At 37.3% G+C, this 25,261-nt stretch overlaps 1 protein-coding gene and 1 long non-coding RNA gene across 2 annotated transcripts in view; both read left to right on the forward strand.

Moving 5' to 3' along the window:
- LOC135744990 (5-hydroxytryptamine receptor 3C-like) overlaps positions 1 to 25,261 on the forward strand; it is a 51,589-nt gene that overhangs the window by 13,268 nt on the left and 13,060 nt on the right. The window contains exon 4 of the mRNA XM_065263372.2: positions 24,757 to 24,897. Within this exon, the coding sequence (XP_065119444.1) occupies positions 24,757 to 24,897 (141 nt within the window). The remainder of the gene's footprint in view (positions 1 to 24,756; positions 24,898 to 25,261) is intronic.
- On the forward strand, positions 4,757 to 6,773 carry LOC135744992 (uncharacterized). The gene is made up of 3 exons (XR_010530914.1): positions 4,757 to 4,981; positions 5,505 to 5,599; positions 6,643 to 6,773. It is a non-coding gene; the product is annotated as an uncharacterized lncRNA (long non-coding RNA).

Raw genomic sequence — 25,261 nt, forward strand, 5'->3', positions numbered from 1 at the left:
AATACATTTGTATAATGTGTTATATTTTGTAGTAAGTAAATAAAATCATGTTGTAAGTGCAAATATTCAATTCGAGGAGTTTCTGAGGTGTTTGTCATCGGCAAAAGGCACAGTTTCTCTGTTGCTGATTAAAACCCGTTGGCTATATGGGATTTTTTAAAATTAACATTTGTTCTACTTATTATTTAATTTGTTTGCCTACATTTACTCAAATAATATCAATGTAAAAATAGTAAGTAAATCATAGTTCAAGTTAGGCGTAAAACGTAAATTTTTTTAAGTTGATGTTAAATACAAATAATATTAATTTGAAGAAAGCAATTATTACAGGTTTAAAAACTTAAATATATAATTCTGACATTATCAAATATATTGATTAAAATAATCTGTAAATTAAATACTTATATTATTAAGGCGTATACATCAAATAAAATATGTACATTTTAAACCAAATATCTATTTCTAGTCATTAATTTTGGTTTGTCTAACTAAAAAAAAAATCACATAACTGACATTAAAAGATTTTATTAAGTTACTTTAATCATTTATTTTAGATAGCCTACATTTACAAAGCCACTGAATCATTTTTACATTGTGATCTTACGGTATTATTAAATGCATATAAATAAAAATATGTAAAACTAAATAAAAGAGATGTCATACACGGACTCCATGAAAGGATACGTTTTCTTGTTCGGTCCACGTGGGTTAAACGGTCACAAAGCCTATTCTCCATAAAAATCCGACTTAAATGCGCATCATTTGATTCATTTTTTCTGTGCAATTAGAAGAGACGTGATGTATAACGGAGTCTTATAACAAACCTCTAATTCGCGTAGACCTTGAAGAGACCGAGAGCATTTGCGCAATATCATTAACTAATTTATCTAATTGTACATTTAGTTCATTTTTGCATCTGAACGTTTTTAATAGCCTGAACATGGTTGTAATGCGCTTTTCTGCATTACTGTACTTTTTATATTATCATGTTTTCCTTTACATGGTATGAAACTCGATATAAAGTGTGCAATGGTGTTGAATAAATTTGTATAATGAGTTATATTTTTGTAGTAAGTAAATAAAATCATATTGTGAGTGTAAAAATTCATAAATTCGAGGAGTTTCTGAGGTGTTTGTCATCGGCAAAAGGCGCAGTTTCTCTGTTGCTGATTAAAACCTGTTGGCTATATGGGATTTTTTTAAATTAACATTTGTTCTTCTTCTTATTAATTTATTTTTTTGCCTACATTTACTCAAATAATATCAATGTAAAAATAGTAAGTACATCATAGTTCAAGTTAGGCGTAAAATGTACATTTTTTTAAGTTGATTTTAAATGCAAATAATATTAATTAGAAGAAAGCAATTATTACAGTTTCAAAAACTTAAATATATAATTCTGACCTTATCAAATATATTGATTAAAATAATCTGTAAATTAAATACTTATATTATTAAGGCGTATACATCAAATAAAATATGTACATTTTAAACAAAATATCTATTTCTAGTCATTTATTTGGGTTTGTCTAACTAAAAAACAAAAACACATAAATGACATTAAGTTAATTTAATCATTTATTTTAGATAGCCTACATTTACAAAGCCACTGAATCATTTTTACAGTGTATACATTATGATCTTACGGTATTATTAAATGCATATAAATAAAAATATCTAAAACTAAATAAAGGAGATGTCATACACGGACTCCATGAAAGCATACGTTTCTTGTTCGGTCCATGTGGGGTTAAACTGTCACAAAGCCTATTCTCCATAAAAATCCGACTTAAATGCGCATCATTTGATTCATTTTTTCTGTGCAATTAGAAGAGACGTGATGTATAACGGAGTCTTATAACAAACCTCTAATTCGCGTAGACCTTGAAGAGACCGAGAGCATTTGCGCAATATCATTAACTAATTTATCTAATTTTACATTTTTTTTGTGATTTGTGAATTCATGTTCTGCTTGCCCCAATTCCAAATATTCTGTTGTATTATTATTCCCATTTTTTGTTAAACCGAGTATAACTCCCAAGCTAAACACCTACAAAACTAACCGTTTTGTCCAGTCTTAACAGTGTTCAGCTCGTCTTGATTTAATTATTTTATTCCGCCGAATTGGAAAAAAAATCAAAGGCTATCTGAATGAATGGGATTCATAAATTAAGTACAATAGTCTATACGTGCGTTAGTGAGGCAGTTCACGTTTGCCAAAACATGAAAAGAAACGCGCTTTCAAAACTTGCGAGCAAACACAGACGTCTTCATCCGGACAGGATTACATTTCTCAGATGACCTCTGAGTTCGGCGAAAAACAGTAGGTAAAATGCTCTGAAATTTACAGATTACAGAGGTAGTCAGAGAAAAACACAGACATGGCCGATTCAGACGGGATTAAAAACACAGTGGACCTCTGAGAAGCATGATTTTCTCAAAATGATTTTTGTCGAGGGTGCCCCGCAAGCACGAGTTTGAAGCCTATGAATGAAAACGTTATTATTCGCTTTGCGCCAAACCCTGTTGCTGAAGGAGACGGACCGGAGCTCCGGCAAGGTGTGTTGTGGACCCGAGGAGGCAGAGCTGCGCTCCGGTGCGCTCCGGCCCAATTTAACCTATTACTTCCACTAACTGAGGTATCCTTCCTCCTTTGCTGTCTGCCTGGTATGATTTTATTGGTCATCTAGGAATAATTTTCACTTTATCTTACTTAATGGGGCGCAGCGCAAACCCGTTGGCCTGTGACATCACACTACCGCGAGATCTATTCAAAAGCATACTGTAGGCCTACTGTCTCGCGGTGCTAAGACGTCACATGCCGTCCGATCGGGCTGCGTGGCGCCGCAAGTCGTCAAACGAGCGCTGAGCATTGAGTCAAATAAGACACGCGTCAGAAAATTACCGAGGTCCGGACGGCCATGCCCTTTTTTTGCCTCAAAATGCAGACAAATAATGTTTTTAGTAAGGCATGTTTGTTAAAACTAGTTACATTTCCTATTTAAACTAAGTCCTGGCTTAAGCTTATAAAGACCCCGCAAAAACCCTGCTACAGCTCCTGAGGGGGTGCTCTCACTATTCACATGTAAATAAAATGGTTAGAAACCGTTTTTTCTGGTTCTCATTGCAGGACTGTGCGGGGGGAGGGCATTCCGTTTCCATGTGGAGACATTTAACAAACACATTTGATATACACCAAGTTCCAGATTACAACAAAAACCAAAAACACATCACGTTTGATAGCAGTGCATGTAGGCCGTACTTATTTGAGTATAATGATAGAGTAAGTATTATGTTGGACACTATTTTGGATATCAAATTGTCCTTTTCTCCAGACAAATAAAACACTGATGTGCATGTCTATAGATCTTATCTAAAGAGTCATTGCTATCATTTTCACTTTTGTGTTGGGTTAATTCCCTGACCAGACCTCTGTCCTTTTCTTATGCTCGTCTTATAATTTGACTCAACGCTCAGCGCTTGTGTGGCTTCTTGCTGCGCCGCGCAGACCAATCGGCATGTGATGTCTATAAGCAGAGGTGGGACAAAGTCATTGTTATGCAAGTCACAAGTAAGTCTTTGCCCTCGAATCCCGAGTCAAGTCGAGTCAAAGATGAGGCAAGTCCCAAGTCGAGTCAAAAGTCAAAGCCAACAAGTCTCAAGTCGAGTCCAAAGTCCTACCATTTTAGTTTCGAGTCATGTCAAGTCCTCTTACCACAGAAATAAAATGCATGCTGTGGACAGGTGGAGGGAGGCCCCTATACTGCATTGCATTTTCAAAAGATCAAATATGCCATGATGCCACCATGGCTGAAAACTCGCTCCACTGTAGCTTTAGAAGCAGGCACTGCCAAGGCTACTTGAAAGAGTGAAGGAAGAGTGCCCAGAACAAAATGGCATTCTGTCCTTCTGCCATGTCAATGTAGTGACTTAGCTGCAGTGGTATAGATCAGTGGTGTAGTCTAGATTTTTGTAGTGAGTATACTGTGATTTTTCCTCTCATCCTTATGCTCACTCGTCCCAGCGCGACACCTCATAAGCACCACAACACTCACAGATGCATACACACTCTAAAAAATAAAGGTTCCTTGAGGTTCTATATAGAACCATGGGGTTCTTTACTTGGCCAATAGAACCTTTTACCAAAAAAAGGGTTCCATATAGAGCCCTTGGAGGGCAAAGAACCCATTTTATTAAAATGGTTCTATAATTCACGTTTGTGACTGAAGTGTAAACAAAAGATTACACAATAATTACAGACCTACACAACTCATTTACAAACCTACACAACTCATTCACAAACCTTTTTGTGTCAATAGGCTGTGGTCAAATAAAGAGAGAGTCAACAAATAGGCTATTCATATTTATTGTATGACTTATTTCCTGTGAGCTTTTTTATGCAAGTTTGTACATTAGCATGAAACTTACAGTGCAGTTTGCGTTTTTGGTGAATAACCAGGTGTTTTCTTTATTTTGTACATTCTATATTGTCAATGTTTAATTTAACCTGAAGGGGCATTAAAAACAAATAATCGCAAAAGTGCCCTCTGGTGGCGTATATATGCGTTGCACCATAAGCGAAGATGAGCTTGTTGGGTTATATGTTGGGTAATTTTGAAGCAGAGCCAGCTTAATAGATACATAGCTGTTTCTCAATATTACTTTCTCTAGTCCACAAAATGTATTTTAAACATAAGTTCAGGCGAGAATATATATATATATAATGTTCAAATTTGCAGTCGGTTTGTAAAGTGAACGCCAATTTTAAAGTTTAATTACACAAAGTCGGAATGTTACCGGCGTGACCACCGGGTGTCAGTGTTGTTCTTCCCCAGAGAGAACTCCTCCCATCCCCCCACACAGACGCGTCATCTCAGCTGAACTCCTGGCTCTCACTGCATGGATACTTGACGCGGGAGTTTACCTCAGGATTCATGAACAGTTTTTCATCGACTTATTTCTGATTTATTTGAAGGAAAAGGTTTGTATCATTGTTTTTAATCATTTAAACTATTTCTGAATGCAAAAGTATGCAAAATGATGGTTCACATGACATAACTGTTATTAAACTAGTTTTATTAGCTTCCGTTGGCTAATGCCCAGTAAATCTAAACGATGTTTATGCTTGCTTTTAAATGATTTAAATATTTCGTTTGATCAAACGTTTTATGAAATATGTCTAAAACATGGCTTGTTTTAATAATTTTAGAAACGTTACAATGTAACGTATTCTAATGGTTTAGAAATTCAGTTTAAAACAGATAACGTTAATATGAGGAAGAAACGTGTACGTTTTAAATAAATAATCGTTTGTTGTAAAAGTTGAAATCAAACTGATGCTTTTAATATCATGTTTAGATCATGAAACTTTAGCCTTGAGTTCACAGACAGGGTCACATATTGTGAACTCTCATTTGGTCTGTGTAATTTACAGACATTTTTATCTTTGTCAAATGTTTTTGATGATGCCCCACTTAAATCACAGTTTTGGCTCTTTTCCACAGACCCTGATGGATAAAAGATGGATATTTTTTCCTGGAGAAGCTAAAACAATGTAACTTTGAGGTTCTGATACCAGCTTTTACAAAGTTATTTACAGGTAACATGAAAATGCACTTGTTTTTTATTATTTAAAGTGATATGTTGATATTACAATGAGGCATATCAAAGCATTTCTTTATTAAGAATCCCTGCTTATTTTGCTGTGAGTATGTCATTTTCAAAAGTGGTATGTAAGGTTGCACGATTAAAGGAATAGTTCACCCAAAAATTATATTAAACTCATGATTTACTCACCCCCAAGCCATTCAAAATGCATATGTCCATCATTTTTTTGACGAACACATTTTGAGATATTTTAGAAAATGTTTTAGATCTTTCAGTTAATCAAATGTAAAGTTACAGGGTCCACTCCTTCACGTCCAAAAAATGTGCATCCATCCTTCACAAAAGTCCAAACGGCTCCACGATGATAAACAAAGGTCTTCTGAGGGTAACCCGCGCCGTTTTGTTGTAGAAATATCTATATTTAAACTTTATAAACGGAAATAACTAGCTTCCGGTAATACTGCCATCCAAGACTCCTCTGTATTCAGGACAGCTCTCATTTTAAATGCGGACGCGACCAAGATGGCGCCATTAGCAGAAGCTAGTTATTTTTGTTATATTTCTACAACAACACTGCACGGATTACCCTCAGAAGGCCTTTGTTTATTATCGTGGAGCCATATGGATTTATTTTGTGAAGGAAGGATGCAAATATTTTTGGACTTGAAAGAGTGGACCCCATAACTTTACATTTGATTAACTGAAAGATCTAAAACATTTTCTAAAATAACTGAAAATGTGTTAGTCTGAAAAATGATGGACATATGCATCTTGGACGGCTTGGAGGTGAGTAATTCATGGGTTTAATATAATTTTTGGCCCAACTATCTCTTTAATTGTATAAAATTGTCAAGCCTATCTAATCGGTAAAGCCGGTTTTGTGATTAGTAGTAAATTGCCATAATCTGAAAACAGGTGAAGCACCGTTAACTACATGCCGTAGTTCACTGACAAGCTAGCACATATAGCATTCATTATCGCATAAATTTACATTAAAGTTTTATTGAAAATGAATGCATGATTTGTCATTTTCAGAGTTCACCAGACTTCTCTGTGTTATTTCCTGACCATGCCGAAAAGCTATTTGAAACTTGGGCATTGCATTTTCCAGACAGAATCCTGCACTTCCCAGCCAAGAACCAGGAGCATCAACAAATCACCTCCAGGTACACTTGGGAATACAATAGTTGTTTGCTGTGTATTATGACAATAAAGTTACTAATTTAACCTAAACATTTATCTCTACATAACCCCATGATGATATTCCTGTCTACAAAAGTGGGAAGAAAATCTTAAGTCTATGTAAGTAATGGAAGTATTGCACACTTTGCTTTGCAAGCATTTAACCTAAAACATTTAATATTTTGTTTGTGAACTAGCAAGAAGACATGTTTACAAGTACGAATAGAGTTAAAACTCGGACAAGAAAAATTGTCTTTCACTCGCACATCCAAAACATTAACTTAAGGGACAAACGTTAATGTCCAGCCTTCTATTCATTACATAATATATGCTAATAAAGTGTTGGCTATATTAAGTAATAAGGGCAAGTATGCAGTTTGTTGCAAAATCAAAAAAATCGGGCTTACTGCCAGGTAAAGTGACGTGGCAGAATCTGAAATTACTGTGAATCTGAGTTATTGGCATGAACAAAGAGTATATTTTAAGGTTATTGAAATAAAACAGAAATTTATACATTTCATTACAATTAAACTAGACACTACATTTGTGTGTATGAAATATGAATTGTTTGGTTTTGTATAATAATGCTGCATCATGCATTTAGAGTCTTTGCCTGCATTCTAACAAGTGTTATGTCTGTTTTCAACAGGTTGGGACCAACATGGTTGCATTCTTCTGAGAGGCTGATGTGACAAAACCATTCCCATTTGTCCTTGGATTGGAAGATGGCGATCTCTGCCATCAAGCCTTCGTTGTTTTTGACAGTCACTCCAGCAATACACCCTCCTTGGTGATGTTGACATGTTTTAAACTTTTTTTTTATGTTTTGGACATTAATTTTACCAAGCAGTGCACATCAGTGTGGGTGTTTTTGAAGACTGTTGTTTACAAACTCCCAAGAACGGAATCCCTTTCTATAAGAAGTCTGTGTAGTTATTTGTCATGCTAAGGTGATAACTGATGTTGATCATATATTGACTGTTTGTGCAACTTTGTGTTGATCTTATGTGTTACATTAACCATTTCTTATTACACGGTTCTCTAAAATGCTAGATTCTGATTGGCCAGTCGTGACATTCTACTACTGCTCAAAACTAAAAACTCCAATGCTGCAAATCATTTTGACAGGTACTGTTTTATATTACACAAAAATTAAATATCAATGTCTATTAATTACATATCCGACATTAAATTTATAAATGATTAAATGTGTTCGTGACATTTGTCCTGAAGAAACTGTTGGGGCTTTTTTCTGTGATGACATGCTGCCAATACATTATCCCTTACTTGTACAACTTTTTACTTGATCTAATTGTAATGTTAATTGGGGATCTGTCATTTTAGATTGTGAGATATAATACTAATATATTTTTTTATTTATATATAATATATAAACGTATGTATGTTTATTAAAAAGTGAAAATGCTTAATGGAAATAATTAAATAACTAAATGGTTGAATGAAATGAGACATTTTAAATGTAAACTAAAGTTTTGCTGTCTAATACAGAATAAAGAGATGTGATTTTAAGTAATTTTTATAGATTATAGATACAGATTTCTGTATAATACAATTAATAAATAGTAAACTTTTATAATTTTCTGGATCGGTTATAATTTCTTTTCAATAATAAATTACTCATAATAATAAAGAACCTTTAATGGTTCTAAATAGAACCATCTAACTTTGATTCAAAGAACCATTTGGGGTTCATTTTAATGAACCCATTAAAGTGGTTCTATGTTGAACCATTTGGGGGTTCCATATATGAAGCGAGTGATAGAACCATTTCTGGTCCGATATAGAACCATTTTTTTTAAGAGTGCAGTATGGATCTTCATGTAACTAAGAGCATTCTGAAAGTGTACTCATGAACACATAAACTGAATGTGTTATCAACATGTCAGTTTATTACAAGAAAATAAAGACTTTAACAGCCAATGGGTTTACAGCTGGGGAAACTGGATTGATTTTTAGACTGGTTTAGTGTTAATCAACATCTAACTCAGGGACAAAAGTTACTTAACTGTTAATTAAAATTAAATTAACTGTTTACAATCTTCAATTCGTGGCAAACACATGCATTGAAGGTGAAAAAAATATCCACTCCTTCAATAGCTATTATCTGACAACTATTGATAACATTACCATGTGTTATTTAATGGTGTAAATGTTTTTAATTAATACACATTTAAGATGACCATGAATTAACTCTTATTTGCATAGTCATTGATATAAAAGCTTATTTTTGCATATAATATAAGCATTGTCTAAAACTGAAAATAGGCTTATACTTAATTATTATTACAAGACCATCTAGCCTAATATTTGCAAGTCTGAACTGAACATCAACGCAGACATGAATTTCCTCACAGAAGTTTAAGATCATATACATCTTGAACGTAGATATATAAATGAACACATAGAAGGGAAGTTTAACACTGTGAAGCACAAGCAAACATGCAGAGCAACTGAAGGCAGCTAAAAACAGGCTTATTTTATTGCATTTGGAGCCTTACCTCCAGATAAAGTAATAAACTGGACTGATGATTTAAATGTTGTTTACTCACATGTGCGTTGTAAACTCTATGGATTTTATGTTGCAGCACTGCTTCACTTGTTCACTTCTTCACATGGACTGTTTGTTTACAGTGTCGCGTGAGCAGCTACACTGCAGGTTCGACTTCATTTGGCGCTAAGCAGACCTCTTGGTGATGTCAAAGTACCGCTAGAGCGATTCAAAGCAGATTTCTCCATGTGATAAATGGAGTCTCTCTCGCGGTACTTTGCTATCACTCGCTTGTGGCGCAACACCAGTCTGCTCCCCAGTCACTTTCGCTTCACTATAGTAATTTGATTTCATAGAAATTAATACGCCGATCGGATCGCGCAGTTCGACAGGAAGTATATAGCCTATTATGTATTTCAACCAACCCGCTAAAGTAGCAAGTGTAGCATGCTAATGGTCAGTGCTTCACATGTATATTATGACTAAAAGTTTAAAAATGTTACAAAACCATGCTGTTCGCGCTATTTTTAGTGGGTATACGGAAATCCTTGACAATTTCTAGTGGGTATACGGCGTAGTCCTGCATATCACGTAGACTACACCACTGGTATAGATCTCTTGGTGATGTCAAAGTACCGCGAGAGCGATTCCAGTTATCACGTGGATAAATCCGCTTTGAATCGCTCTCGCGGTACTTTGCTGTCACTCGCCTGTGGGTTTTTGTAGCGCCACACCACTCTGCTCCCCAGTCACTTTCGCGACGCTATAGTGATTTCATATGCCGATCGGATCGCGCAGTTCGGCAGAAAGTCAAACACACCAAATATATAGCCTAATATGTATATGCATTTCAACCCGCTAAAGTAGCAAGTGTAGCATGCTAATGGTCAGTGCTTCACTATTACTAAAAGTTTAAAATGTCACAAAACCATGCTGTTACGCATCCTCACTCTATTTTAGCGGGTATATGGAAATCCTTTACAATTCCTAGTAGACTACACCACTGCTGAGCTGTACTGGTACGGTCCCAACATCCAAACCAACGTGGGACTGCAGTGATTAGATGTCGTGCAGGCAGCGCGCGTGCTCTCTGCATGCAGGTGGTGCACATTTTTTTCATAGATGCAGACACACTGAGAGCGGTGCGGCCGTGTGCATTTTTTGTGTAATGGGTAGGTTGCTTCACTGCTGATTCTTGCCATACCTCCGTTGCCTAAATGCGCACGCATACGGTGACATGTCATCATGGTGTACAAACAGTTAAAGGGTCTATTAAGTAAGATAAAGTCAAAATGAAACCGAGATGACCAATAAAATCAAACCAGGCAGACAGAGGTGCAACACAGAGGTCAGATGCGCAGTTAGTGGAAGTGCAAGAGAGATGTAAGTAATCAAACGCTGACTATTATACAGCAGTTTATTGACGAGAAAAATGAAACCGTAGTGACTGTCAAGGTGACAGGACAAGAAACATTAATGCCGCTGAGCACTTGGGTGTCCAAATTTAATGCGCTGCTTTCTCTCCCTCCAGTAATTCACTTTCCGTTATTCAGCATGTTTATTAACAACATTCAACGCCACCCTTTAATTCTTGAAGATATGTTTTTAACTGTATAATGATTAGATTCCCTGTGTTGCACTGGACTTCTGCTAAGCTTGAACTTGAAAACGCGATGCATCAAGTGCGCGGTACAACGCTTCATCCACCCGTAGCGCGCGTGCACGGAGTTTAAATGTTCATATTTTGGCTTGAACATTTTATTGCATTCAGTCTTAAAGCCTAATAAACAGTACCTGTTGAAGTCATTAAAGTTAAATAAACAAATAAACAAAAGAAGAGAAAGTGTGCAGCAGTGTGCCCAGGATGGTAAAATAATTATTACAATGTATTCCTAATGACCAACACAAGTCTTCTGCATACTGACATGGTTTGAAATCTATAGGTATTTGATTCTTTGGTTTTCTGATGTATTAAAACCATATGTAGAGCAGGGAAATAAGAAGCTTTTTTTCCTGGGGTGCATGCCCTGGAAAATACTTATATGGACCTCGGTATTTATAAAATCATGCAATGCGGCGTGTTTGTCTTTACAGTTATGAAATTTATTATTTTAAACACACATTTAACAAAGTATATATTGTAAGTGTAAATATTCATAAACTCAACACTTCGGAGGCGTTTTTCTAAAGAATAATGTTTAAACTTTATTGGTGGTGGTTGAGAATAATTCCTCTTTCCATATAACGCATTTTAACGCAATATAAATGTATCATATTGTTATTCTTAATATATAAGAATACTAATATATTTTTTACAACATTTATAACCTATATATATATATTTATATATATAAAGATTCTTCGTACAATAGCTTTGCTTCATATAAGTTTCTGTAATAAATCATTAAATCAATCACAAAACGTGTTGACAGTGGCAAATAAAATGCTTGTTAATTTAAACAAGGCAGAAAGGTGTATAAAACAGCTTTAATTAACAATATCTGAATTGGCTCTTTTGCACACTTCTAATTTTCTCATGTCATAATTTATAATTATTAATTAGATTGAATATAAATAAGTTTTGAAAAGTGTTGAACGCGAACGTGTAAGATATCTGGAAGGCGATGCGGCGTGTTTGTCTCTACAGCCACATGTTATAAAATTGATTATTTTACACACACATTTCACAAAGTACATATTGTAAATATTCATAAACTCAACATTTCGGAGGTGTTTTTCGTCTGCAAAAGGCACAGTTTCTCTGTTCGCGTCAATTATTTTGGTTTGACCAACTAAAAAAACACATAAGTGACATTAAGACATTTTATTAAGTTACTTTAATAAATTATTTTAGTGATATTCTATTTTACAATAATATTTTTTACAATTATGAATTACGTAGAAACACTGACTGCATATTCGCAAGAAAGGTAGCCTATTATTGAAGATTTTATAAATATGTAAAAACGAAATAAAAAGATATCATATGCCAACTGTACGCATGGGTTTAAACGCCTTTTTTCTAAAGAATAATTTGTAAACTTTATTGGTGGTGGTTGAGAAGAATTCCCCTTTCCATATGTAAAGCATTTTAGCGCAGTATAAATGTATCATATTGTTATTCTTAAAATATAAGAATACTACTATATTTTTTACAACATTTTAACTTTAAAACATGTCTTTTTAATCTCTTTAAAATATTGATACTTTTAGAAAAACTGCAATTATAAATATTATGAACAAACAATGAAACGGTGTCAAAATTCGACAACACAAATAATTAAGATATTCATTGTAAATAGAGTCGCGTTTATTAGGCTAAAACTAAATTCTCTGTTGCACTTCCTATAAATTCGAATTGCACGTATCTTAATAGTTGTATGCGCTGTTATGCTGGCAAGAAGGGGTTGACATATCACTTTGCTGTTTTAATACAGTAAACAATGTAAAATATTCAGCAATGCCTTTATTAACTTCTGGAAACAACGGCAATGCAATATTTTTATGCGCCACCTGGTGGATATTCTGTGAAGCGAAACACATTAAGGGAAAATGGAAAGTAGCCCCCCCGAAAGCACTTGCAGAATGCTGCAAGACTCTGCGAGACGAATTGGCGAATGCCGCGGGAGAAAACGCGCATTTTTAAAGGCCACATCTGTAGCAGTAAGCTAAAGCTAATATTTACATTATAGCAATGACGTGACGATTCTCTCAGACCAATCCGTGATCTACAGTGTTTTTGCGTCACGTTTGGTATCAGCTCGGGTCGCTTGGAACCCCAACCGAGGTGGTACGAAAAAAGTATCGGGTACTACGTACTGCACCCAATGGAAAAGCTCCCAAATGTAAGCTGACCCAACCCAAACTAAACTAAACCGTGGGGTACTATGCAATGGAAAAGCGCCATTAGTCACCCCAACCTCCACGCTCATGACAGTACCCTCGCTTTTAGCCAAAATTGGAATGGCTGCTTTTTTAGCCAGAATTGAAATGGCTGCATGTAAAGCAGACCCAGCAGAATGCTGCTGCTATGAGACCTCACATCATCAAGTGGAATGAAGGAGCCACTTTGAACAAAGTTACTGTGTGTCTGACCATTACTGCACCCTGCCAGGCTCGGACCCTGCCTAGAAATGCGATTCGCTGAGTAGGGGTGAGCAAGCTCTTGTTGAGGTTGATCCTGAACCCTAAATATTCCAGATGCTAGAGAAGAACGGTTCTGTGTGCACATATCTCCTGCTCCAGTTGAGCTAGAACCATCAATCATCAAAATTATTCAGAATGCCAGTGTCACTACATCTTAGAGGGGTGAGTGCTACATCCGCACATTTGGTATACTGTATGTACATGGGGCTACAGATAATCTGAAGGGTATGGCAGTGTATTGGTATGCTATCCCTTCAAACACAAGTCTCAAGAGTAGTCTGTGACAGGGGACTATTGGGAAGTGAAAATAATCACCTTTCAGATCCACCGATATGAACCAATTCTTTGGGCAAAGTAGAGCCATAATTCGCTTGACTTTTTTTCAACATTTTCAACAGCTTTTTCATGAGAAAGTGGTTCAAAGCGTGTAAGTCCAAGATTGGTCTGATACTGCTGTCTTTCTTTTGAATGAGGATGTAAGGACTACAAAATCTGTGGGGACCATTTTTATAGCGCCTTTCTGTAACAAAGCTTATACTTTGGCTCTGAGGATATGAATGCAATCGTCAGAGGCCAAAGACCCAGCTAACAGAAAAAAGTTCCAAGAACGTTCCCTGAAAGTTCCCAAGGTTCCCAAAAACGTTCTGCCAACAGGTAATTATACAGCAGATATTTTTTGTGTTAAGTTTTTAAAGCTCCTTAATGACAAACTGCTGTGAAAGTGCTGGATCTCATTTACATCATTGACAGAAAATACACTTTTGATTGGTAAATTAATTAGGTGATGATCTTCACCATTATGTACCAACTACCACAGAATTACACTATTAACTTTACATGTTCATGACAAACGTGGTGTGTTAACACAACCAGGGAAAAAACAAGCAAGCAAAAAGTCAAGAGTCCAACTAAAACAAACACTAATCACAATAATGGTGACTTAAAATTAAACAAAACATCAACATCTAAGCCTAATAAATGAATTGTGTTTTCTACAGCAATACATTTACTGAACATTCAGAAATAATGCTTTATAAAATAATAAAATGCAATGTTTCTCTATCATTTACATAATAGTCAAACAAGTCAATATAATAAACAGTTGTTGTTTTAAACATTGTGTGAACATTAAAACATGACATTGTCATAACGTTTAAAAATGGTAAAATGTAAAATTCCTCTAACGTTGAGACAACACAAAAACATTCTTAGAATGTCAAGAAAACTGGACACTTTTTCCGTTGGCAAAACGTTTTTGGGAACCTTGGGAACTTTCAGGGAACGTTCTTAGAACTTTTCTGTTAGCTGGGGAGGTAAGAATGCAGGAGGTCTGCGAGAGAATTGGAGCGAGTAGCTATTTTTTCAAGTCTATGATCCACCTGGACATACTGGGAGCACCAGACATGAAGTTTGGGAGCAAGCGTCGACAGGGGTATGGATCGCAAGACATTTTCTATAATGTATAAAAAATGTAAAGGATTAGGTTGCAAAAGGTACCCATTTCTGCAATATCATAGCAAGGGGGGAAATTGCTCTGTTTGTGAGGAGTTTTTTGGTTTCGCTATAACAACAAAAAAAGGATGCTACATTTTGGGTTTGCTATGATAGCGAGTTTAGGTGTGGGGGTGCATAGAGTGTGAATGGTCCTAAGACCGGCAACATTTCCATGGTGTCCAGCAACCTGATGTAAAGAGGGGACTGGGGAACACAGGATTTCCGTGGGTGGTCTGGCCGATGCGAAACTTAACCCTTTTCTCGGTGGAGTGATTAGCATGTATTTAGCGTGAAGTGTGAAGGGCAGAAGCGGCTTGACTTTAGAACTTTAGAAAGTTACCAGCCACATTGGCTGGTGGTCAAAAAAGTTCATTTAGAACCCTGTATATATATATATATATATATATATATATATATATATATATATATATATATATATATATATATATATATATATATATATATATATAACCCCTCCCCCATCATTCAGAGGCGACGCTTCTTTGACCGTTGTTTTGAAGTGTATTGCGAGGACTCTAATGTATCATATTTTGAAACAGTATCCCAGAATATTTGTCTCAAGCATTGATTAAAACAATGATGACAATAATCACATGAAAAACACGACTTAAATCCTGGACTTTTGGAAGTGAGAGGGGGTTCGTTCCAACCATCTGAACCCCCCTGCCTACGGGCTTGTATCATTACTTTCTGAACGTATAGCTTTTTAAATAAATTTATGGGGAGGGTTTATGCTTGGAGGTGTAGGTTGTTACTATGGCAGGTGGCACCTTGAAGGTTTTGGGAAAAAATATTTAAATTTAGTTTTGCATTTTAAGTTTGATACTGTGTTTACATCTTAAATGTAAAAGCACAATTTTTTACATTTTATGGAGGGCACTCGTGAATTGTTTTTAAAGCACAGCACAAAATGCGAGGATGTCTGAAAGTTCGGGGTTTAAAGTTCGGCAAAGCAAAAGATGAGCGCCAATCATGTCAATCTAGCTTATGTTTATAAAGAAAAACAATTAAATTAAAAAAAAATTAAGTAGAATTTAAAAATGCAAAGTGGAATAAAAAAATGGTGTGAATCCTCCTATCCTTACTTATATTGCGCTTTCTGCTACAGAACTGCAATAGACTCTCCCCTGCAAGTAAGCTTACAATGGGCCTGTATGGGCATAGCCTAAGGGCCCCGCACAGGTTTGCTCACTGGCGAAACGTTGGCCCCTTAGCGCTGGCCCTGCATGGGCAGCCCTCACTTAGCCCCCAGGAAGCCCTCACATAGAGAAATCCATAGTTTAATGAACACTGCTGGATTTATATATTGTCCCAATCTTACAGAATGTTAAAAAGTAACAATGAAGCAGAATTAAAAGCGCTGTTATCCTCTCTCTCACCATCTCTGTCTGAAACCTAAAATTGCATTTTTACATCTTATTGGTATCATTTGGAGTCATTTTCTTACTTTAGGTTGAGATTTTGTTTCATTTAAAGTCACCACTATTGTGATCAGTGTTTGATTTAGTTAAACTTGACTCGTGACTCGTACATTGTTCAATTGTTGAGAGGGGTATAAACGGAGGTCGGAGCCAGCTGCAAATGGGTGGGTTAGCAGCAAGTGGGTGGAGCTTTAGCAGCAAGTGGGCTGTACAAACTTCCAGAGGATTCACCACCGTCCCATTTAAAGTGTAACTCCTCCTACTTGCACATTTCTGAAATCCCTCCTACTTGCGGCATAAGATCCTCCCACCTGCAGTCTCCGGGCTGCAGCGATATATACTTGCAATTGTTTGATTGCTATAACTTTGTGAGTTTAAGACCTGTTTGTTATAGCAGAGTGCGATACTTTGGTGGTGGTCAGTTCAGTAAATAAAGTCTAAATATCATCATATAAAAACGTATGTATTAATTTATTGTTTGCACACTAATCAGAAGGATCTTTCTCTGACAATGTGATACTGTAGTATGAGATTCAGCGCTCTCTTAGCAGTTTGTCTTTCTGAAGAAGTTTGAAACACTGACACTCTAAATTAACTGCTTTACAACGTAGACACACAAATATCAAGAATCAGAGTATGAATCACAATGATGGTGACAATAAAATGAAAAGCTTCATGCTGCAATGCATGCTGGGTATCAACAAATTACAAATCTCATCCAGGACTCCCAGAATGCACTGCGGCATGAATAAATAATGACCTTTATTTACCATTTTCTTTGTCACCATTGTTGAGATTCATACTCTGATTCTTGATGTCTGTGCATCTACAATGTTCAGCGGTTAATGTTTATGTGCAAACTATCTAAATCCTTCAGAATAATAAACTGCTATGAGAGTTCTAGACCTTACACTGTAGTATTTCATTTTTAACAGAAAATGATGCTTCTGATCAGGGGGAAAACTATACTAATAAATCTGTTTTTTAAAGGGGACATATTATGAAAATCTGACTTTTTCCATGTTTAAGTGCTATAATTGTGTCCCCAGTGCTTCTATCAACCTAGAAAATGTTAAAAAGATCAACCCAATAACTTAGTTTTGGTAAACCATTTTCTGCAAGCATGTGAAAAAATAGGTCATTGTAATTTGGCCCTTATTGTGATGTCACAATAAGGTGATACCGCCCACTTTATCTGCACTATCCAACCACAGCACAACCATTTAGTATGGAGAGAAAGAGAGAGATAAAATATTTCACAGCACAATTGAGCTTCAATTGCAACAAACCACCATCATTGTGATCAGTGGTTGCACTTCATCCGCTCATTTGCATTTTAAATGACACACCCAAAACGGCACACTTTTGCTCAGACCTATTTTAGACTTAGTTTACATCTTAAAAAAAATCTCATAATATGTCCCCTTTAAATGATTATGTTTGATGTTGTTTATGTATCAACCATCAATATTCAATTACTATTGCCTTTTCTTTGCTATAACATGTGTTTTAAACACACTTAGATATAGCAGCCAGAAAACACTATCAAGCCAACGGTCAAGAGTCAAAGTCCAATTAAAACAACCACTGATCACAATAATGGTGACTTTAAATGAAACAGCCAACATCTTAACATAAGTTAAAGTGCCCATCTTATGACTGCTTTTCCACAAGTTATATAGGTGTATGAGTTCCATCAAGCATGTTTCAAAAGTTGTTTGCTCGAAATAGCTTGTAGGAAAAGATTGTTACCCATCTCTAGTAGCCTCTGTTTCAGGGCAGTTCAGATTGTGCCGTTTTGAGCTAGTCTTACATATTTATGAGCTGCTGCTCCTTTGATCACGCCCCACTACTAACGCCATGTGCCCGTGCGCATGCTCAGTGGTATCGTGAGCAGTACAGACCATACTGTGTTATTATTTTATATATTATTATTATTAACGGTTTATGTTGCCAACAGACAAATCATGCAGAAAAGTATCACTAATAAGTACACTACAGGAAAAGAAACTCATGACACACAATGATTCCAGAGTAAATTGTGATGTTACGTTAGCAGTCACAACAATAAACTCGTTTTCCCTGGACAATGCTAACATATTCCCATTATAAAACATTTTCAAACGCATTATTTTTGCAAATTACAGAAATTAAGACCCGGCGGGGGATGTATACTGCTTGTGGACCGCGTGCTAATTGCTAGAAGCTAGCGGGAGGTCCGGACCGTGTATATATCTATGCGAACCGTAAAGTTATTAGAGGCTCGCCTCGTCAGAAAAGCCGGGGCGTACGGTCTCGATTAGTTTGGCAAAAAGCTTTTAGCTCTAGCATCATAAATGTAGTATTTTGTGACAGAAGATGACAACATACAAAATATAACGTGACTTAATGTACTTTTTGTGATGATACAACGCGATCGCGAATCGAATCCAGTCTGTTTCAGATGTGTGAATGATCCATGAAAGTCCAATAAAATACATCCAATTACCATTTTTTTCCACAAATGCGTATAATCCGTGAAATATAGATACATAGTCTGTTGTTTACATCAGATTTCGCATGAAGGTCTTATCGCCTACAATCTGAGGACTGTTTGCGTCGTAACACACTGTATATAAGATTACTCCGGGTTCCAATAATCACGCGTTAAAACTTTGTTTTTAAAAGTAGGTGGGAGTATAATCCATAATATCCAAATAGCGCTGTTATTTCCGTGAGACATGATAACAGCACAGATGGTCTCATTCAAGTGACTGCTCTATGCTCTCTAGCTACCTGGTGGGTGGAGACCTGCGAGTGGGGTGGTGGGCGGGAAAATTCAAACTGAATGTGACAAAACTTTTTGTTACGTCACAACGGAGCTGAGTTTTAACTCGCGCAATCTGAGACTCAAGGCAGAGGACATTCAGAAACCTGTATCTCACTCAAAACAGCATGGATGGATTTTTTTCCAAGTTTGTATGCGTGTGGGAGCATCAGAGACACAAAATAACACCCCAAAACCCAGAAAAAGTGAGTTTTTCATAATACGGGCACTTTAAGAAAATGACTCTAAAAGTAAGATGTGAAATGCAATTTAAGGTTTCAGACAGAGATGTTGAGAAAGATGATAACAGAGCTTTTAATTCTGCTTCATTGTTACTTTTTAACACTCTGTAAGATGGGACAATATATACATCCAGCAGTGTTCATTTTACTCTGGGGATTTTTCTGTATGAGGGCTTCCTGGGGGCTAAGTGAGGGCTGCCCGCGCAGGGCCAGCGCTAAAGGGCCAACGTTTTGCCAATGAGCAAACCTGCGCGGGGCCCTTAGACTAGCCCTAAGTGGGCCCATAAAGGGCCATCGTAGGCTTACTTGCAGGGTCAGTGGCCATTGATATTTTACCGAGCCAACGAGGTTGGTGTTGTTTCTAAAGAGAATGAAAATTTACAGTGGAGCGAAAACGGAGCGAGGCGTAAATAAGGATGGCGTGGAGTTATTATGAAATGCTTTGAGCGCGGAGCGCAAATTCTTTCCACTCTGCATGGATTACATGCATGAACTAAGGAACCTGCATTTTGACCATAAAACATTTTATGTGGTTTGGTAGTCATCATTTACAAGCATTACACTACATTCGTGACGAGGCACAACATGCTAGCTAACTTATCGAAAGATCACAACATGCAAGCTATCGAGACATGCAACATTACTTTATCTCTTGGCTACCTTATGGTTATAAATTGTGAACCAGTGTGCACCAATCAACAACCCAAACACAGCCTAATAACAAATAAGCTCAAAAGTACAAGACTGTAAGTAAAAAATATAAGACTTACAAGAGGTCTCACAGCAGTCTGTGCATCTGACTGGCTGCAGAAACCTATCGTTTTTAAGTGTGGATCAAGCAGAATTGCCAGAGTCATGACGCTCATAGTCTCATAGACATTCTCTCAGCAAAAAGTCTCATAAGGTTGTTGCACAACTGCACAGCCATCTCATCATGAACCTGTGAGCTCTTTGTAGTCTTTGCATGCCTCAGCATTCTTATAAAATGAATCACCTTTGACCATGATACTCTCTTCTCTTTTGACAATTCAGTGGAAGCCTCATTGAAATTACACCAAGACATTCATTTACTTTTTGTGAGGAACGACAGAGTCAGAATCCCAATGCAAAGGTACTTTTATTTGACAACAAAGAGAAGAAGAAGGAGGCTGCCGCCGAAGAAAGGGATAAAATAAACCCAGGCCTTGGACACCGGCATGGGTAGATCAGGGGTTAACTTCCCCAATATGGAGCGAGGCACACAGACCACTGGAAGACTGGAGGATGGGGGGGCGAACTCTCAACCCGGGGCACTGTGGAGATGTCAACCGGACTGCTAAGCCACGGCAGAGGGGCACCGAAGGTGGAAATACAGCGGTGCGGGACAACGACACCTAATGGGAATTCTGCAGATGAGATGGCAGTCTATGGGTACAAAGAGAGAGCACAGTTAAAGACAGGACCCGAGAAACGGGCTTCCCAGTAGGGCACAATGCCCCGCAGTAGCTCGCCGTGCAGACCGAGGATAGATGGAAAAGTTATTTAGCGTATCAAGAGTAGGGATGGGTATTAAACTGTCCCCGGGGCTAAATTATGAAAGACCGTAGTATCAGTAAGATCTGACGCTATCGGTTCTGCTTTCGGTCCCGGAGAAAAAATTCAAGCAATGAATGGGTCTAGGCTAAATGCTAACACATTCACGACGCGCTGTACAGTGCACGCATTGAAAAAAGATAGATATGTATTTATTTGTCTAAGTTGAGGTAATAACATAGTTTAATATGGCAAAAGGGTAGACTATTCCTTTAAGCTTGGCTAATGGATTTTATAGACCAGCAATTTGTTTAGTTGGGTCCTCTTTCACTGTGGGCGAGGCTGAGGAGGAGGCCTTGCCTAAACAGTTTTTTGGGGGGCAGCAGGCAACACCCCCCCACCAGCGTTCCCAGTGAACATCAGGACCAGGCAGCTGGTGTCGAATTTGGGAGCTGATTTGGCTGCTGCCATGCCAGAGCCCACAGTCGAGATGGCCGCTCTGCTGACTCCGCCCTGGTCTCCAGGCCCTCTGCCTCTACATGGGTCTGGCCCACTTTCCCTCCCCATGTTCCACCTCCGCTCCACCACCGCCTGGACTCTTGCTTCGCTTTTGTGTTGGGAGCATCTGGAAGCTGTTCTTAACCTCTCGACGCGTTCTATGTAGGGGGAAGGAATGCCGTCAGTTTTTTTACGCTGCTAACAATATCTACCGTAAAACTTCAAATAATAGCCCGGGCTTTTATTTTTCCAAACCTATCATCACACCAGGCGTCTAAAAGAGACAGGCGTCTATAAATATTTAATTTAATTGTTCCAGCATGACAGCAGGAGGTTACCACATATTACCTTTTATTTATCATTTGAATGTGTTTAACAAATTAGTTTTTGTAAGAATAACATTAGTCTTACATTATTGGCAGCATAAATAAAGCAAACGAGGATATGCTTTTTTATTGGTTGTTGCGTGAAATCTTACTCAGATACAACAGTGCTATTTTCTGATTGGCTATTGGAAAAGTCCCGACTCTCCCGATTGCCACTTCGCTACTGTCATCATCACCTCAATCCTGACGACGAACCTTGTTGTGTTGTCATAGTGATGAGTAACGAAACGACTGCGTCTGTCACGTGACATCTAACAGTAATCAAAACTTTAGCGTGTGTAATCTGCATCATAGAACTGGCTTAAACACACGATCTGACGGGTTTTTGAAGATTAAATACAACTCGAAACTGAAAAACAGACCAGGCCTTTATTTGAGACAGGCGTTTATTTACCCAAACCTGTCGTCACACCAGGCGTCTAAAAGAGACAGGCGTCTATTTGGGACTCGGCTATTATTTGAAGTTTTACAGTATATAGCCTACTGTCTACAAACATTAAAGGGGCCCTTCCACATAAAACCATTTTTACTTGTATTTTTTTGATATGTGTTATGTCCATACGTGTTTGTGTTGTGTCGTGAATGTGAAAATTAACTTCTACCTCCTCTGTCAGCCCTAGCCACTGAAAAGAAATAAGCGGAGAAATCAGGTCAATTAGAAAAGCTGATCAGTGTGACATGGAATTGATCGAGCTCATTACTATTCATGAGCTCTCCAACTTGAGACCGCGGCCAAATAATACGTGTAGTTCAGTGAGTTTTCCTAAGTTACAGTAAGGATGGCTGAACGTCAACCGTGCCGTATTCGGGCCATTGTTTTTGTTGGGAGACATCATTCCTATCAAACGAGGGAAGCATAACATTTGCTCCATTTTTGGATGTTCAAAAGAACGCTGGATTTGAAGAGAGACTGCGATTAAAAAGCAATGCTACTCCATCAATATTGGATCCGGACAGAATGGCGCAGCTTATGTGAGTAAAACACTTTAGTACTATGTGTCACAGTGGCGGCCAGTGACTTCTCTTCCGAGGGATGCGAATTTATGCAAATTCATACTGCACACGCGTCGAAAAGGTTTATGATAAAAGACACACGTGTGTGTGTGTGCTGCTGCACACCCGTCAAAAGGGTTTACGACAAAAGACACGTGTGTGTGTGTGTGCTGCTGAACACGCGTCAAAAGGGTGTACGATAAAAGACACGTGTGTGTGTGTGTCGAAAGGGTTTATGATAAAATGTGTGTGTGTGTGTGTGTGTGTGTGTGTGTGTGTGTGTGTGTGTGTGTGTAAGAAAGACACTGTGTCTTAAGACAATCACTTAACAGTAAACTGATTACACATGAGATTAAATAAGTATTGAAAGTTAGTTTTACTACGAAAAACTGGATAATTTTTCGAACCAGCCTTAAAAAACCAGGGTACAAAATGGCCTATTACTTATTGCTTTTGATGTTTTTGGATGTAAAAACCATGCGAACGTCATGAGTAGACCTCAAACAACAGTATGAAACAATAAAAACGACAGAGGAAGGGCCCCTTTAATAATAAAGGTCAACGGGTTTAGCATCAGTTTATGGTGTCTGTTTTGAGATACAGATGCTCTAGCGTCATAAATGTAGTATTTTGTGACAGAATTCCAGATGACAACATGCAAATATAAACGGGACTCCTTACCTTTGTGTTGATATAATGATCGCGAGTCAAATCCAGTCTGTTTCAGATGTGTAAATTTCTCATGAAAACTGTCTAATAGAATACATCCAATGACCATTTTTGTCCACAAATGTGTATAATCCGTGAAATATAGATATATTGTCCATTGTTTACATCAAATTTCTCATGAATGTCCAGTAATAGAATATAATATACAATCTGAGAACTATTTACGTCGTAACACTTGTATATGAGATTACACCCGCGTTCAAATTGGTTTTAAAAAGTAAGTGGGAGTATAATACATAATATCCAAACAGCACTATCAGCTATCGTGACGTCATCTGACTCGCTCGTTCCTCCAATGACTTCATGGAAAATAATGATAGACAGAACGTGTAGCCAATTAGATAACAAATCCAACAATCTTTGTGTGACGTTTTATTTCCTGGTGTGGAAACTGCATTTTATATGCTAACATAAGGATAAATAATAATAAGAACGAACGTGTATGCATGTAAACAAAAGACTTTTATTTTGGGGCTGACTGGCACTTAGAAAAGGCACTAGTCTTACAAAAACCCTTGCAAGAACCTCAATTTTGGGCCTATTGACTTCAAAGTGAAATATAACTTCTTTAGACTTGTGGCTTTGGCATCATTGCAGGTTTCACACACACATATTAATCATTAAGTTTTTACTAATAAAAAAGATACTATGCAAAAAAGTACTTCAACCTCTCCAACTTTTTACTTTTTTTAATCCTGGAAAATGAAACTCAGAGTGTCTTCTCTCTAATGATACCATAGTTATTCTTATACTCTAAATGGTTTAGTAAAAACAACCATTTTAGTGAAAGTAGGTCTTTTCATGGTTTGGGCTAGAGTGGGGGTGCTTTCAAGAGGTGGGGAGGGGGAGGGCTCTGTCACAGTCATGTCTTCTATTTCCCCAGTCTCATACTCTTATTTTGAAGTTATGTATTGTCATCCCAGTCTGTCGTTCTTTTGTTCGTTGGTATTCGTGTTGATTGTTTCCTAGGTTTGTCTTGTTTCCTTGTTAACCCTCGTTTATATATTGCCCTCGTGTTTCAGTTGTCCTTTGTCAAGTATTGTTTGCTGTCATATGATTTATGTTGTGTGTTCCCGTTTTTGTTCCTGTTCTTACTTTGTACCTTTCGGATTTTATTAATAAATTTTGTTGCATTTGGATCCGCTGCCTTGTCTTGCCTGCCTCTACGTGACAGATTGCAACAGTTCCTCATGCTTTGCTGTTTTTTCAGGGGTTTACTGCGGTGGGATTTTCACACTTATTGGCATAAGTATTCTGGAAACCATCTTTGTGAATTTTCTGATTTCTAAAGGAGAAGAAACAAAATCAGAAGCACCAGCGGAAACCAAATATGCTGCTACTGGTCATGATGGTAAGTGTCAACCCAACATTTGAATGCAGATAGCATTTTCTTGTAACTTTATTTAACTTATCAGTAACACTTTACAACAAAAATTTTACAACCAATTTGCTGTATTTACTGTAAAAATGTGCTTTCTGTATGAGCAATATATACATATTTTAATGACAATAGCATTGTTTGGGTTAGTTTGATCTGCATTAGCTAATGTTAGCAGTTTCAACTTTAGGGGCCCTATTTTAACGATCTGAAACGCAAGTGCGAAGCGCAATGCGCAAGTGACTTTGTGGGCTGATCTTGGGCGCTGTTGCTATTTTCCCGGCGGGAGAAATAACTCTTGCGCCAGGCGCAAATCAATAAGGGGTTGGTCTGAAGT

This window comes from Paramisgurnus dabryanus, chromosome 3, assembly GCF_030506205.2.
Source record: "Paramisgurnus dabryanus chromosome 3, PD_genome_1.1, whole genome shotgun sequence".
Classification (NCBI taxonomy): Eukaryota; Metazoa; Chordata; class Actinopteri; order Cypriniformes; family Cobitidae; genus Paramisgurnus; species Paramisgurnus dabryanus.